The sequence below is a fragment of the Anticarsia gemmatalis genome, chromosome 16, assembly GCF_050436995.1.
Source record: "Anticarsia gemmatalis isolate Benzon Research Colony breed Stoneville strain chromosome 16, ilAntGemm2 primary, whole genome shotgun sequence".
Lineage (NCBI taxonomy): Eukaryota > Metazoa > Arthropoda > Insecta > Lepidoptera > Erebidae > Anticarsia > Anticarsia gemmatalis.
Window position 1 is genome coordinate 9,936,279 of NC_134760.1, and position 12,399 is coordinate 9,948,677.

Sequence of the window (12,399 nt, forward strand, 5' to 3'; positions counted from 1 at the left end):
GTCTTCATTTTCCCTAGCACTATGGGGCCCCAGATCCCATCAACATCACACCATACATACATACGTATCTAATTGAATACTTCCTCTTCCCAATCGGTTAAAACATCGCGGAGTACTCCAAGTATAAACAAGACTAACTCGAAGTGCGTTTTAACGTTTATTTTGTACGATATTAGTAAATATTTTGTTATTTTGAAAACAATTTCAAGTGCCAATTAAACTTGTTGTTGTTACCTTCGAATTGACGTGTTAAAGAAGTGCGTGCTTTGTTGATAAATATGTTTAATGAGTTACGCTTTTCTTTCACGTCTTTTTGTTAAACAATCCTAGATTCTTCCCGCGGTTTCGTCCCCGTGAAAAGTTTTCCCGCGGTAAAAGTACTAAGCCCATGTGAGGAAATTGATCAAAATCCGTCCAACTACTGCGCGAAAGAATAACTAACCTTTACTATATGATAGGGTTAAAAATAATTAGCTATTTAAGATAGAAGGGTAAAAAATTATATCAAAGAGTAATGTGCTTGATATAACAACGTTCTCTAAGATTAGAGAAGTCATTCTTGTATTGGGAGTGAACGCCACAATCTTCTTATTACGAGTCCGAAGACTTATACTGGCACTAATTTTAAATGATTGTAATGATAAAAAGATTTTAATCGTTTAGTATAGTGATTTATCCTGACCGCAGAAGAATCAGGAAGCAACAAAACAGTAAACAAACAGTTTTAAAGAACTCGCAAGTATTTTATAATCACCATAATCAATTCCATAACATTGTTATTGTATTGTGCTTCGTTCAAGGTTTACTCCTTACACATAAGTTGTTGATTGTTTAACATATAACGGCGTAGTATAAGGGTTGGTACGCAGTTGGTAGTCGCTGGGCAACTCCTTAGGCCACTGGTCAATAAAAACATCGGACAACTGGCTACTTTGAGACGGTAATTTGACCATTAGGAGTTGATAGTCTTCTCCGACTAAGACAAGCAAAGCATATTGCAGGCAGTGTGTCTTGCCTGCTTACGATGAAATAAGCCGTTTAGGTCATACTTACTTTGGTTTTTAAGATTATCTGTTCAATGTAAAATACACTTACCTATAGGTAGGTATTCTCAGTGCTGCAATTTATTTATCCTCCTAGATGCCAAAAAATCGGGATTATTCATGATTTTAATTTTATGGCATATTGGGGGTGTGTACATGTCTAAAAAATGCAAAAAAAATATTGCTTTCTATGTATATTTTGTAATATAGGTATGACGTTGGCATCCAGGAGGTTAAAGTGGCTCTACAATTTCTGAACCACTGTTCAAGTAATGACATGCGAAAGTTTTGTAACATTAACTTCCGTTCTTGAACCTAAAAATATTCCTCTTTATCACACACCAAAAATAAAACAGATTATTTCCCACGTCAACCTTCAAGAAAAGCACATTTTGTTTCAATGTCAATAAGTACTCCAGTCCTAAATCTGTAGCTCATTACACTAAACAGTAATACACACTTGACCTATATTTGTTTAGCAGAACCACGTGTTTGAAACCACGTGGACTTTTGAGGTTATGTTCCGCGCGCGCTTTCGACCTTGAATCGACAACAGAGGAAGAAAAACTACGGTTTGTAAATAAGTATGTTAAGTGTGTTGTATGACAAATAGTTGTGTTTTAAAAATAGTTATACTTTTGAATATATTGTTATCCGTTGTTTGTTACATTGTTGAAATATTTTTTTATTGTTGTTTATGTTTTCATGTCTGTCTAGGTTTTGAGTGATGAATGATAATGTTATAAAATAATAACCGGTATTATAAGGATCCGAATATTTATTCCACTCTTTCTTACATCATTCGTAGAGTTAATATTCGGACTTCTGGCCTAAAAACCCTTTGTAAAACCGTTTGCTCTTAAAAAACGTTGTGCTTGATAAAGTCATAATAAATAGGTACTATAGTAAAGTCATATACTAGTCAGGTACTATGGAACCTACCTAGGTACCTATCAGATTTTTATTATTAAAGTGCAAAACCCAGTTACCATTTCTTTCCCTTATGTAGTCTAGAGAACAAACTTTTACCAAGCATTTGAAACATAAGCAAAAGACCAGCATCAATTCTTAAATGCTGATCACACTGATAAAATATGACAGCAAACTTATAACTACGTTGTAAATACGTTGAATAAGGCATGATTTCAGTGGCCACATCGTGGTCAGCTATACACATATAAATTATTGGACAAAGCACTTATTCTCAATGTGTCACGGATCCAGTTACGTGATTGTTTTGTTATGCAAGTTACAAGAATCAGATTGTAATCGTTACACCGGTTTTAATCTCACTGTTATGAATTTATAGGCTACTAGCTTCTGTCTGTGACTTCGTCTGCGAAAGATAACTAGGATAAACACTATGTTATGAGTTCATCCAGGTTGTAATCAATCTGTGTACTAAATTATCACCAAAATCAGTAAAATAAATATTTACTACGAATTGACGACAAACTTTCGCATTTATAGTATTAGTAAATAAAAATGAGTGAGAAGAAACCGCAAGGAAAACAAAAAATAAATTTTGATCAGATCAGTGTCAGATCATAATTGTTTGGAATGAATTAATTTTGCCTCATTTTTTGCCTTTACGATTATGCATAATTTAATCTAACTAGCTGTTGACGTTTTTTTGAAAAACCAACCTTTTAAAAAAATATACGACTAATTAATTCAAACAATTTATCTTTGCAACCAGGTTCATTTAAAAAAAATAGTACCTAATACGGCATTTAAAAAATCATAACATATTTGATACTAATTGCTGTCTCTATATTTTTTTTCTTGAATAATTAAACAGATTCGATACCTACAAATCGATTATTTATAAAAGATAGTAATCGATTAGTAATCAAGACTAGTGAATCGATCTGTGGTGCGTGAGAACATAGATTATAATTACTTATATCGAAACAATTTATAGAATGTGGAAATCGATTAAAATAAATAATAGTTCTAATTAACTGTACCAGACATATTTCTTTGAAATGCCGTTGTTAAAGTTTTGTACAAGGAAAAATACTTAAAATAAACCGTGAAAAGTTTTTAATTGTTTTGTTAGCTAAAACTTACGGTTTCATTCTTAAGAATAATTGTAATTTAATCGAAAGTTTTTATTTTTTTAGGGACTTTAAGTGAAAATATTTTTGTACGAGAAAATTCCACTGGTGTCTTCTGTTGAAACTTCTAATAAAATTACTTAACATTTGATTTTCATAGAAATAAAATGGTTGATAACAAAATGTAGAGTTCTTTAGTCCTATTTCTATTGAAAAAAATATCACAGAGAAAGATTGAAAAACGATCGATAGTAAATAGTATCTTATCAGAAATTTCCCAATATATGCATTATTGGGTTTCAAAAACTTTTCTTATGCATTTGCGAATCTTACTTAGCCTTGAATTCACATATCCTAAAACTGGATTTTGTTATTTGAATAGACAACCAGTTCCATAAACGTGACTCTATTTCTTATTTTTAAACTAGTATAGTTTTGGAAACCTTATCTCGGGAACTGCTGCAATTTATATACTTAATTGGTTTTTATGTATTTACTACTGATTGTAGAAGTCTGAAAGTTAATATTATCAGTTGCTGATAACAATGAAAGGAAACTTGATGAACTTGTGAGAAATTATAGCATCAAAAAAATATTTTTAAGATTAATATGCAATGTTCCCTATTAGCAGTGAACTGGCTGGGTAGACTAGCCTAACTCTTTTCTTTAGAGGACTAGAATAATATAGGTAATTGAATAGACTATTCCTTGCCCATATTGGATTGAATATTTTATTATTAAGATCCATTTTTTGGTTGAATTACCAATTATCCATCTACTTTTTTTTGCTTGTTTTTTAAATTAATAAGATTACCTAGTGTGTAACGAAATGTAATAATACAAACATCCAATTATAATATTCAAATAGTCTTCCGGATATTCAGTCCCGTGATAGTCGATTTTATACGAGATAAACATTTCACGAATATAAATGAGCTCGCCATATCTACTTCGCTAAACTTACTACGCACAAAATGCTGGCCTTTGTATGTGTGGGTTGCGTGTAAGATAACGATTACGTTTCCATGTGTGCGTGGACCATAGACTGCGAGTCTTACTTTATGTAGATGGTTGAGTAGGTAGAAAAGTAATTTTATTTGTTGATGAGTAAAAATATCGATTGTCTCGGATCAATAACTAACTGATTTTAGTCTGAGTATAACGAACATGCTCAACTCAATTTCGTTGAACGTTGTTTTACTGTGCCACATAGTGAATGAAATTGCGGTTTCATTTATACATAATGTTTTAATTTAACATTATTTTGGTAGTTGAATTTTGTAAGCGTTCCTTTGACAATGCTTACTGACAGTTGAAATTTATTAACAAGCTAAACTTAGGTATATCCTTTAATTTCTATCATGTATATCGTAGGTATTCAACTGCTAACAATATTCAAGGTCACCACGATAACACGACTATCGGCAAAACAACACATCTATCGCATTACTCTATGCATGTTTTGATGTAGCGCACTCATGTGTGACGTGTTTACAATACTCGCCGCGTGTATGTGTGCGTGTAGCTGGTAAACGTATTTATTTTAGGCACCGGCTACACCCGGTTCAGTCCTCCTTGCCTTTTTGTACGACCAACAGTGTCAGTGTTTGTGAAAATAAAAATAAAAACTTTTGGAAAAATGTCCGCTTCACCGATTGCAAGGCAAGCTACCCACAGCCAGGCCATCCCTTCAAGAAGGGTGCTCATCACAGACCCCTCCCAGATGCCTGATGTATACTCCAGCACACCTGGAGGCACTGTGTATTCCACCACACCAGGAGGTAATTGAACTTTATTGTAATTAGGTCATAATAATTGAAACAATTAGATAATACGACCTCGTTCGTAATCTGATAACTTATCACATTATGTACCAAGGTTTTGAAAGAATTTCACATAGAAACAGATAAATTGTTGAATAAAATTTGTTTTCATAAAGTTCAATTTAAACGCAGTTTTTTTCATAGGTCAGCGACTCGAAAATGACATTCAATATGAACCATAGAGTTCTTAATAAACATTTTTATTGCATTCATAGTCAGCGTATTGAATTATTCAGCCTCTGCATTTATTATGTTCCCGCCTCATGCATTGTGATGTGTTCTTTATATTTAGAAGCGACAACGACCTCAGTACGGCTTGCTCGGAACCTTGAAAAGGGTTTAATTAGTTCATCTATTAACGATAATTACATGCATTACGTAACAGAATATTATGAATGAGCATTGTTATTTAAAAAACAACAATTACCATAACTAATTGCTTTGATAACGATAATAGGTTGACCATAACATACTTTGCTAGAGGATACCAATTCATTAATAATAATGTGACTTAATACCTGCAGGTTTATAGCTATTATTAACATAAAATATAAAAGAAAAAATAATCATAGAGCACGTGGTATTAAACGTGGTTTCTCATTGAAAATTAATCGTCTACAACGCAGTATTATTTTTAACCGACTACATTGTAATAGTTTATCAGAGTTTAATGACCTTTGAATTGAACAATCAACAGTTTTCATAATGCCATGTAACTTTTATTAAGATTAGAAAAAAGAGGAACAGCTTTTCTTATTGTTCTACGTCTGCAATGAATGTCTTTCAGGAAATAAAACAGAAGCGTACGTGTGCCAATAACAATAGAAATCCTCTTTTATTCGTTTCACGAGGAAGTGCTTTTAAAAATCCTTCTTACATTACAACTATCTATTGACGACGATAAAAAGTAAAAAGCTTCTATAAAACGAGTATAAAAACCCACGTAAATATTATTATTAGGCATTACTTTATTAATAATACAAGATAAACATGCGATATTTGATAATATTCCAACACATTCTGGCGGTCACAGATTATAAATTATCAACAAACGTGCTGGCCGGACCGAGCCGCGTCGTTATCTAAAGCAAACATTCTCATGTTGCCAAGCGTTATATAACCAGAGATTATACATAACAACGTAAATATAACTAAGTCAATACTGCCACATGGCTTGTTTACGTAACAACATCACGTTTTAGATAAAATATAGGTTAGTTTTATGTTAAAGAACCCTTTGAAAGCAAACCATCAAACAAGTTCATTGTTGATTCGATCGTTGAGGTTATGTTTATTTTTTTTAAACGCGCATTGAAATAAGTCACGTTTCAGCCTACAATGTTATGTTTGTTCGAGTAAAGTAAACTAACAATCAATAATGCGGCCTTCTTCGATTACCTTGTTTAATATTTTACTTAAAATAAACCGTGAATATGTATAAAATTACGGAAAATAAACTGCAGTTTTGAATGGAGCATTCAATTTAAAGTTTTACTTCGTAATTATGAAAACAGTTTACGAGTCTTTGAGATCAAGCTCTTAGGTCCTCGACGGTTCAAAGGAACGTCTATTCACGATTCAAGAGGCATACAAGCGCAAGTGTCATTGCCACAACTTATCCCGTGAAAAAAAACTCGTGTCTATGCTGCATATTTTTTAAAGCGGTTAATAGTCTTTTAGTGAAACAAAGAGCTAGTTCTTACTCTCACTTTGTTTATCATGAAAAATTTAAAAATGTTGTGCAAAGTTTGGAGTTAAAAAGAAATATTTGCTTATTCTGATGAGTTTTTCAGTTTATTCGTTCTGTTTACCAACCTTGAGAATAGCGATAACGAGTAACAAGTATGAAGTATGACCATGTTGTTTAACATAATATCAATAGATGTATGATGTATTAATAGTAAACAAGTTTTTATTATGCATAAAAAATATGAGGTCTCTTTTAATGAAACGCAGTTTGTTGTATAAAGTATTTTATGTTATGTAGAGTCAAAAGTAAGTATAGGAAAATAATGCAAAAATACGCTATTTTAATTTCATCTGTATAAAAATCTTAAGTTCTTTCAATTCAGGAAATAAAAAATAATAAACTCTTTTATGTTTATACAATCACCATTGACAAAACCTCTATAATTTACGAAGTCTTTATCCTCAAATACACGGCAATGTCTCACCGGCATAGCGTATTTGCAGTCAATCCAAGTAAATATTGTGGCACCTAAGTACACAATACATTCCTTGAGCATGACTTCATAACTAGCAAACCTAGACTATTCCGCTCTAGGAAAATGATGTGTAGTTACAACAATGACCGGTAGATGGCAGTAGCTTTAATGAATACGTGAAAACTGTTGAATGAGTTCGATGTTCAAGTTTTAAGTGATGGTATAATGTCTTCTGACGCACATTTAGCGGTAGTTTATCTATTAAATGTTTTATATGAGTTTAAATGCTATTGAAAAGATAAACTACCGCTAAATCTACCTCAGAAATCGGGGGTAAATCCAGCAATTTAGTAGAGAGCCTTGTATGGAAGGAAAAACCGATATTTAGAACATCAATTATCTGCAAACCAGTGTTGGGTCAATCAACTAATTTTTTCAATCAATTGATTAGTCATGACTAATTTAGTCATGAATTATTTAGTCATGATTGAATTAATCATGAGTAAAAATAATAATCATAATCATGATTAAATAAATTAGTCATCAATCATTTAATGATTAAATGACTGATGACTAATTTATTGTATTTTTGTATGATGATTAAACTAAAAAAATAATTCAGGTGACATAATTTTAGTTTAATTGAACACATCTATAAAACTATAACTGATCACCACATTAAGTGGACTGAAAGAAGATAATTCCATTATTTATAAAATTTGATTTTCAAAACGCGTAGTTTTAAAAAGCAATTTAAATTATTTTAAACTAAATTAGCCCGAACTTATTTTTGCAAATGTGTACCTGTGTAAATTAAAAAAAAAAAAACTGATTCTGTTGTAAAACTAGCTTTAATTAAAAACCTGTGATTAACAAATCAACAGTCATGGAACGTAGACTTGAAAAGCTTAGTTTTATTTAACTATTATTTTTAGTCATTAAAATTTTAGTCATGATTGAATAACTAACACTAACACTAATTAATCATCAATCACGACTCATGATTGAATTTTTTTAGTCATTATTCATTAGTCATGACTAAATAATTTAATCTTAATCATCAATCATCAATCAAACTAAATTTTGCCCAACACTGCTGCAAACTTATGCAGTTAGTTGTCCGTAGCCTGACTGATGTAGTGACTTTATTTTGGAAATACACAGAATTATTAATTGTAGCCGCGTCAGAAAACATATTGTTTCTCGCATTAACTAGTCCTTTATCAGACTATAGGTAAAGTACAATTGTGGTGTTTTTTTTGTATTATCCTAGCATTACTCATCAAAATAATTTTTGTGTGTTTTTATAACAAAGTGGGGCAAATGGTTTTTCTGGTATTGTTATTAATTAATGACCTACTAAAAGATCGGACCTATTGTTCCATTGACAAAAGAAATATTAATTACTTGCAAATATGGTTTCAGCTGTTTTTGTCATTGTTCATTAAGTCTTTGTAGATGTAAAAAAACATCCATCTATTGTTTCAGGAATAATTAGGACTTTTGATACGATTCATCATATTATTATATTAGATTCGGTTTTTCTACAAGTATTTATGTCACGTATATATCTAAATAAATTTTGTCGATATTCATAATCAACTACAATTAAAATATTTACGTACGTATGTAAAGAAATACATAAAAGTTACTCACAACAAATTAATAAAAGACAGTGATATGAAAAGTAAAAAAAAAAACATTTAAATAATGTTACATTGCCAGTTACAACATAAATACAAAAAAAAGAACACGTAGTTTGAATCGCGGAAATGCGAAAATAGAACGCTCAACATTCTGTGAAAACTCTTGCAAAATCGTTTGAAACTGTTGGAAGCTTCGCAACTGTGCTATTCATAAATTAATTTGATTTTTATTACGTCAAGTGACGTAACTGTTTTCATTAAACACGTGGTCGCATAATTTATTTTCACTCCTCAAAGTAACAGAACTAAACTAAGAATAAAGCGATTGGGAATTTATATTGTTTTTTTTTTCATCTTTTCCAGGCACGAGGATCGTATACGAGAGGTCGTTCATGATGTCTTTAAGACAGTCGCCGATCTCGCAAACCCCACCGAAGTGCGCGCTGCCGGCCGCACTGCTAAAGAACCCAAATTCCGTCCCGAATGTCATACAGCCGTCCCCTGCGCAAAAGGCGCGCTCCAACTCCATCTCATTCGATGAGACGCAGGAAACATTCAGTATGGATCTCTAATAGGTTAAGTCTTAAGTCATTATCAAACAACTTATACTTTTCTGTACATTTTTTTAGTAATAGTGAGCACAATCCTGCTTGCTTTATCTTTTTCAAAGTACATTTCAAGTGTCAGTTTGTAAAGCTTAGGACGAGGGAAACTAAACACCTATTTCCTTAGTTTCTCGCGGCCTAAGTGATTATTTTAAGATAAAATTTTAGTTTTTAAAGCGTGACTGAACATTATAAATGCGTTCAAAACGCGGTCCTTTGCCACTCCCGCCAAAAAATAAATAAAAAAAATATAAAACAGATTATAAATACAAAAAAATAAATCAATTCTTAATGGAATGGATGCGATGTGAGACCAAAAATGTATTTATTGTTATCGAAAACGTGGCAAACGATTATTGTAAATAATTTAATTGTTAGTTTTTATGCGTGTGACGCATATTTTAGGTGCTTAGGATTTTTATAATTATAAACAGCAAGTGCCATTGAATGGAAGTTGATTAGTGTGGATAATTCTCTTCCGACTGGTGTTGCTAACATTGTTGTGAAATCTCAGATTTGTATAATGTCGTCTGGGTTTGAGATATTAATTGGTATTTAAGTGAAACGGTCACAGATTATTGTAAAGTTTTATATTGAATCAAATTGTATTATTACGATAGGAATCTGAGAAATTATAAATGTTTTTAATTGATGGGGTTCATGGCGATTATTTTACTTCAATTTTAAGGACATGCGCTGTTTTAAGTTTTGATACTTGAAAACGGCGTATTGTATAATCAGTCTGAAACTTATTAATATTGTTGGTGAGCCCCTTGTTTATTTAGGATTTACTTAATATTGAATTGTTGTTCCAAAGCATTTAATGGATGTCTGTAATGACGGAGTACATAAGTATTGTTCATTATCTCTCTTGTTAAATGTAAGTGGATGTTCCATTGTGTAATAATGGATGCTTTTCAGTATATCCTGTGTGTATACTGCATTGATATTACAATTTATGACTGCCAGTAATTATGGAAATAAAGAAATTTAAATTTAATGGTAATTTTATTTGCGAAATAAATAGTAAACTTTCTAATTGATTCGAAGAGTTCAAGTCCCTGATGATTTGGATAATATGTCCTACTATTCAGAAGCAATGTGTTCGTATTTTCATATAATTTACGTTGATTAAACTTTAAAACAAACTCGACTACCATTTCCCGTTGAAGCCATTTTAACAATATTCCACGAAAACAGTAGTTCCATTATCGGATTGTTAAATTCCTGGAAAGTAGATGCAAAATTATCGCAATCCCTCTGTCAGTCCAAACTCATAGCTATAATTCCCGCAACTACAGCGGTCCTATTAGCTATACACGTCATTTTAAATAAAGATAATTAAAGGGAAATAGCCATACGGTATTTGCTATTTTCATTATTCTAAATAGAGTCAAAAATGATTGATTTCGAAAAAAAATACATATCCCAGTAGTTGAATTGGCTTCCGTATTTTATTTACCGTCGTTCAATTTACAATTTCCTACGACACATTTCTTTTTATCATCTTCACGTACTGATTGGAAAATTATATAACTAGTTTTCGTACTTCTAGTACCTGTAGGGCTAATGTTTGAAGTTGCAAGATGATTGATTTCCGCGATAAGTCCATATCGGGCACAAGGCTACATTATGCGTGCAGTCATATTGTTTTCCATGGTTTAAAAGAAAATAGACGTTTCTAGATAATATTTGTGAACGATTATTTATGGTTATAGGGTTATACTTTAGTAATTTTACTTGTATTTCTGTATCTCAAATAATTTTCTGTCGCGATAATTAGTCAGTCAGATAATCTTACATCCATACATACAATACATGATTTTATATACCTTATATCCTAGAAATATAAAATCATGTGTTTCCATGAAAGTAAGCAGAAAGTAAAGAAGCCTAAATAGAAATAACTATTGAATAAAAAAAGCAGTTATGCCATTCATAGCTCGGAATAATATTGAATAGAATCATAAACCAAAGACTTTAGTAAGTACTTTATTATACGCCTGAATAAAAGAAAATGCGCAAAAAGCATGTTTTCTCTATTTCCACAAAACTGGAATAACACGAGCTTGTCAAGTGATTCGTGTTATACATTGAACAGCAATATTAACTCTCATCCCCTCATCCGTATTACATGGGTACGGAAATAAAGGCCGATTGAACAGAATCTAATGGACTCCGGCTTTATTTATTTACTTAGGGACTCAACGTAGCCCGCCATTTAAATCAAACGGGAGCTATTCAAATAAAAAGTCATGTTTTTATCAACTTACGAATCAATACCGAAGCGAAAGTGACCTTTTGGCCTTTAGTATTTAAAGAAAAAATATGGCCGACATTTTGTGACATTTATTTTGTTTGGCGCCAAAAATTTACCTTCACATTTTTTTATATTGACGCCATCTTTTAAAGTATATAAATCTTAATTTTCTATTTTAAGTTTATAAAGAACAACCCTCCTGATTTATGGCGTTTAATAAACACGAGACTTTAATGTAAAGTCTTCTAACTAGATTATGAATAAGCCGGCGCCATTGCAGTGATTAATTTTACAGGCGCTTGGTTTTACGCTAACCGACAAGAGATGCCGCTACAATCGTTTATTGCTTTGCAGTGGGTTGTATTGGTAGTTTTTACATACTGTATAACTTATAAAATCAAGCACTAAAAAACTATCGTGTTATAAGTCTTTTACAAATATAACAAAAGAATAACTCTTACAAAACCTGTAGGCCTACTATTTTTCTAAAATCCGAACTTTCGTTACATTTCCGATGTTCGATAAATATCATGTGTTTAATTTATTTATTGGTGTTATAGTAGGTAGGTTTAAAAGATTCAAATTGTATTAAAAAAACTTGGAAATTATTGAAAACGTGGTAAGAATTAACCGTAATTTTGTGCGAGTATCGCTTTCGTTGAATTTGTAAGCGAGGCGCTCTGGTTATATTTTACAACATAACATCTGTTGTATAACATCGTATCGAACCGAATAAGGTTACCTACTGTAGGAATGCCCGTTAACCCCATACGTGTTATACTTATAAAGAAAGATTT

The 12,399-nt window shown here is 31.8% G+C and overlaps 1 protein-coding gene across 1 annotated transcript; it reads left to right on the forward strand.

Annotated features, from left to right (window-relative positions):
• Positions 1-4,660: 4,660 nt before the first annotated feature.
• Positions 4,661-10,342, forward strand: Thor (eukaryotic translation initiation factor 4E binding protein thor). The gene is made up of 2 exons (XM_076124094.1): positions 4,661-4,884; positions 9,101-10,342. Exons 1-2 carry the CDS (start codon positions 4,743-4,745, stop codon positions 9,307-9,309), a joined length of 351 nt encoding a protein of 116 aa, XP_075980209.1. The 5' UTR covers positions 4,661-4,742; the 3' UTR covers positions 9,310-10,342.
• The last annotated feature ends 2,057 nt before the right edge of the window (positions 10,343-12,399 follow it).

Excerpts from the sequence above, each read along its gene's own strand:
- Thor (XM_076124094.1), top strand. The coding sequence starts at position 4,743 with ATGTCCGCTTCACCGATTGCAAGGCAAGCTACCCACAGCCAGGCCATC. Across the intron at positions 4,885-9,100 it reads GTATTCCACCACACCAGGAG|GCACGAGGATCGTATACGAG; the intron begins GTAATTGAACTT and ends CATCTTTTCCAG.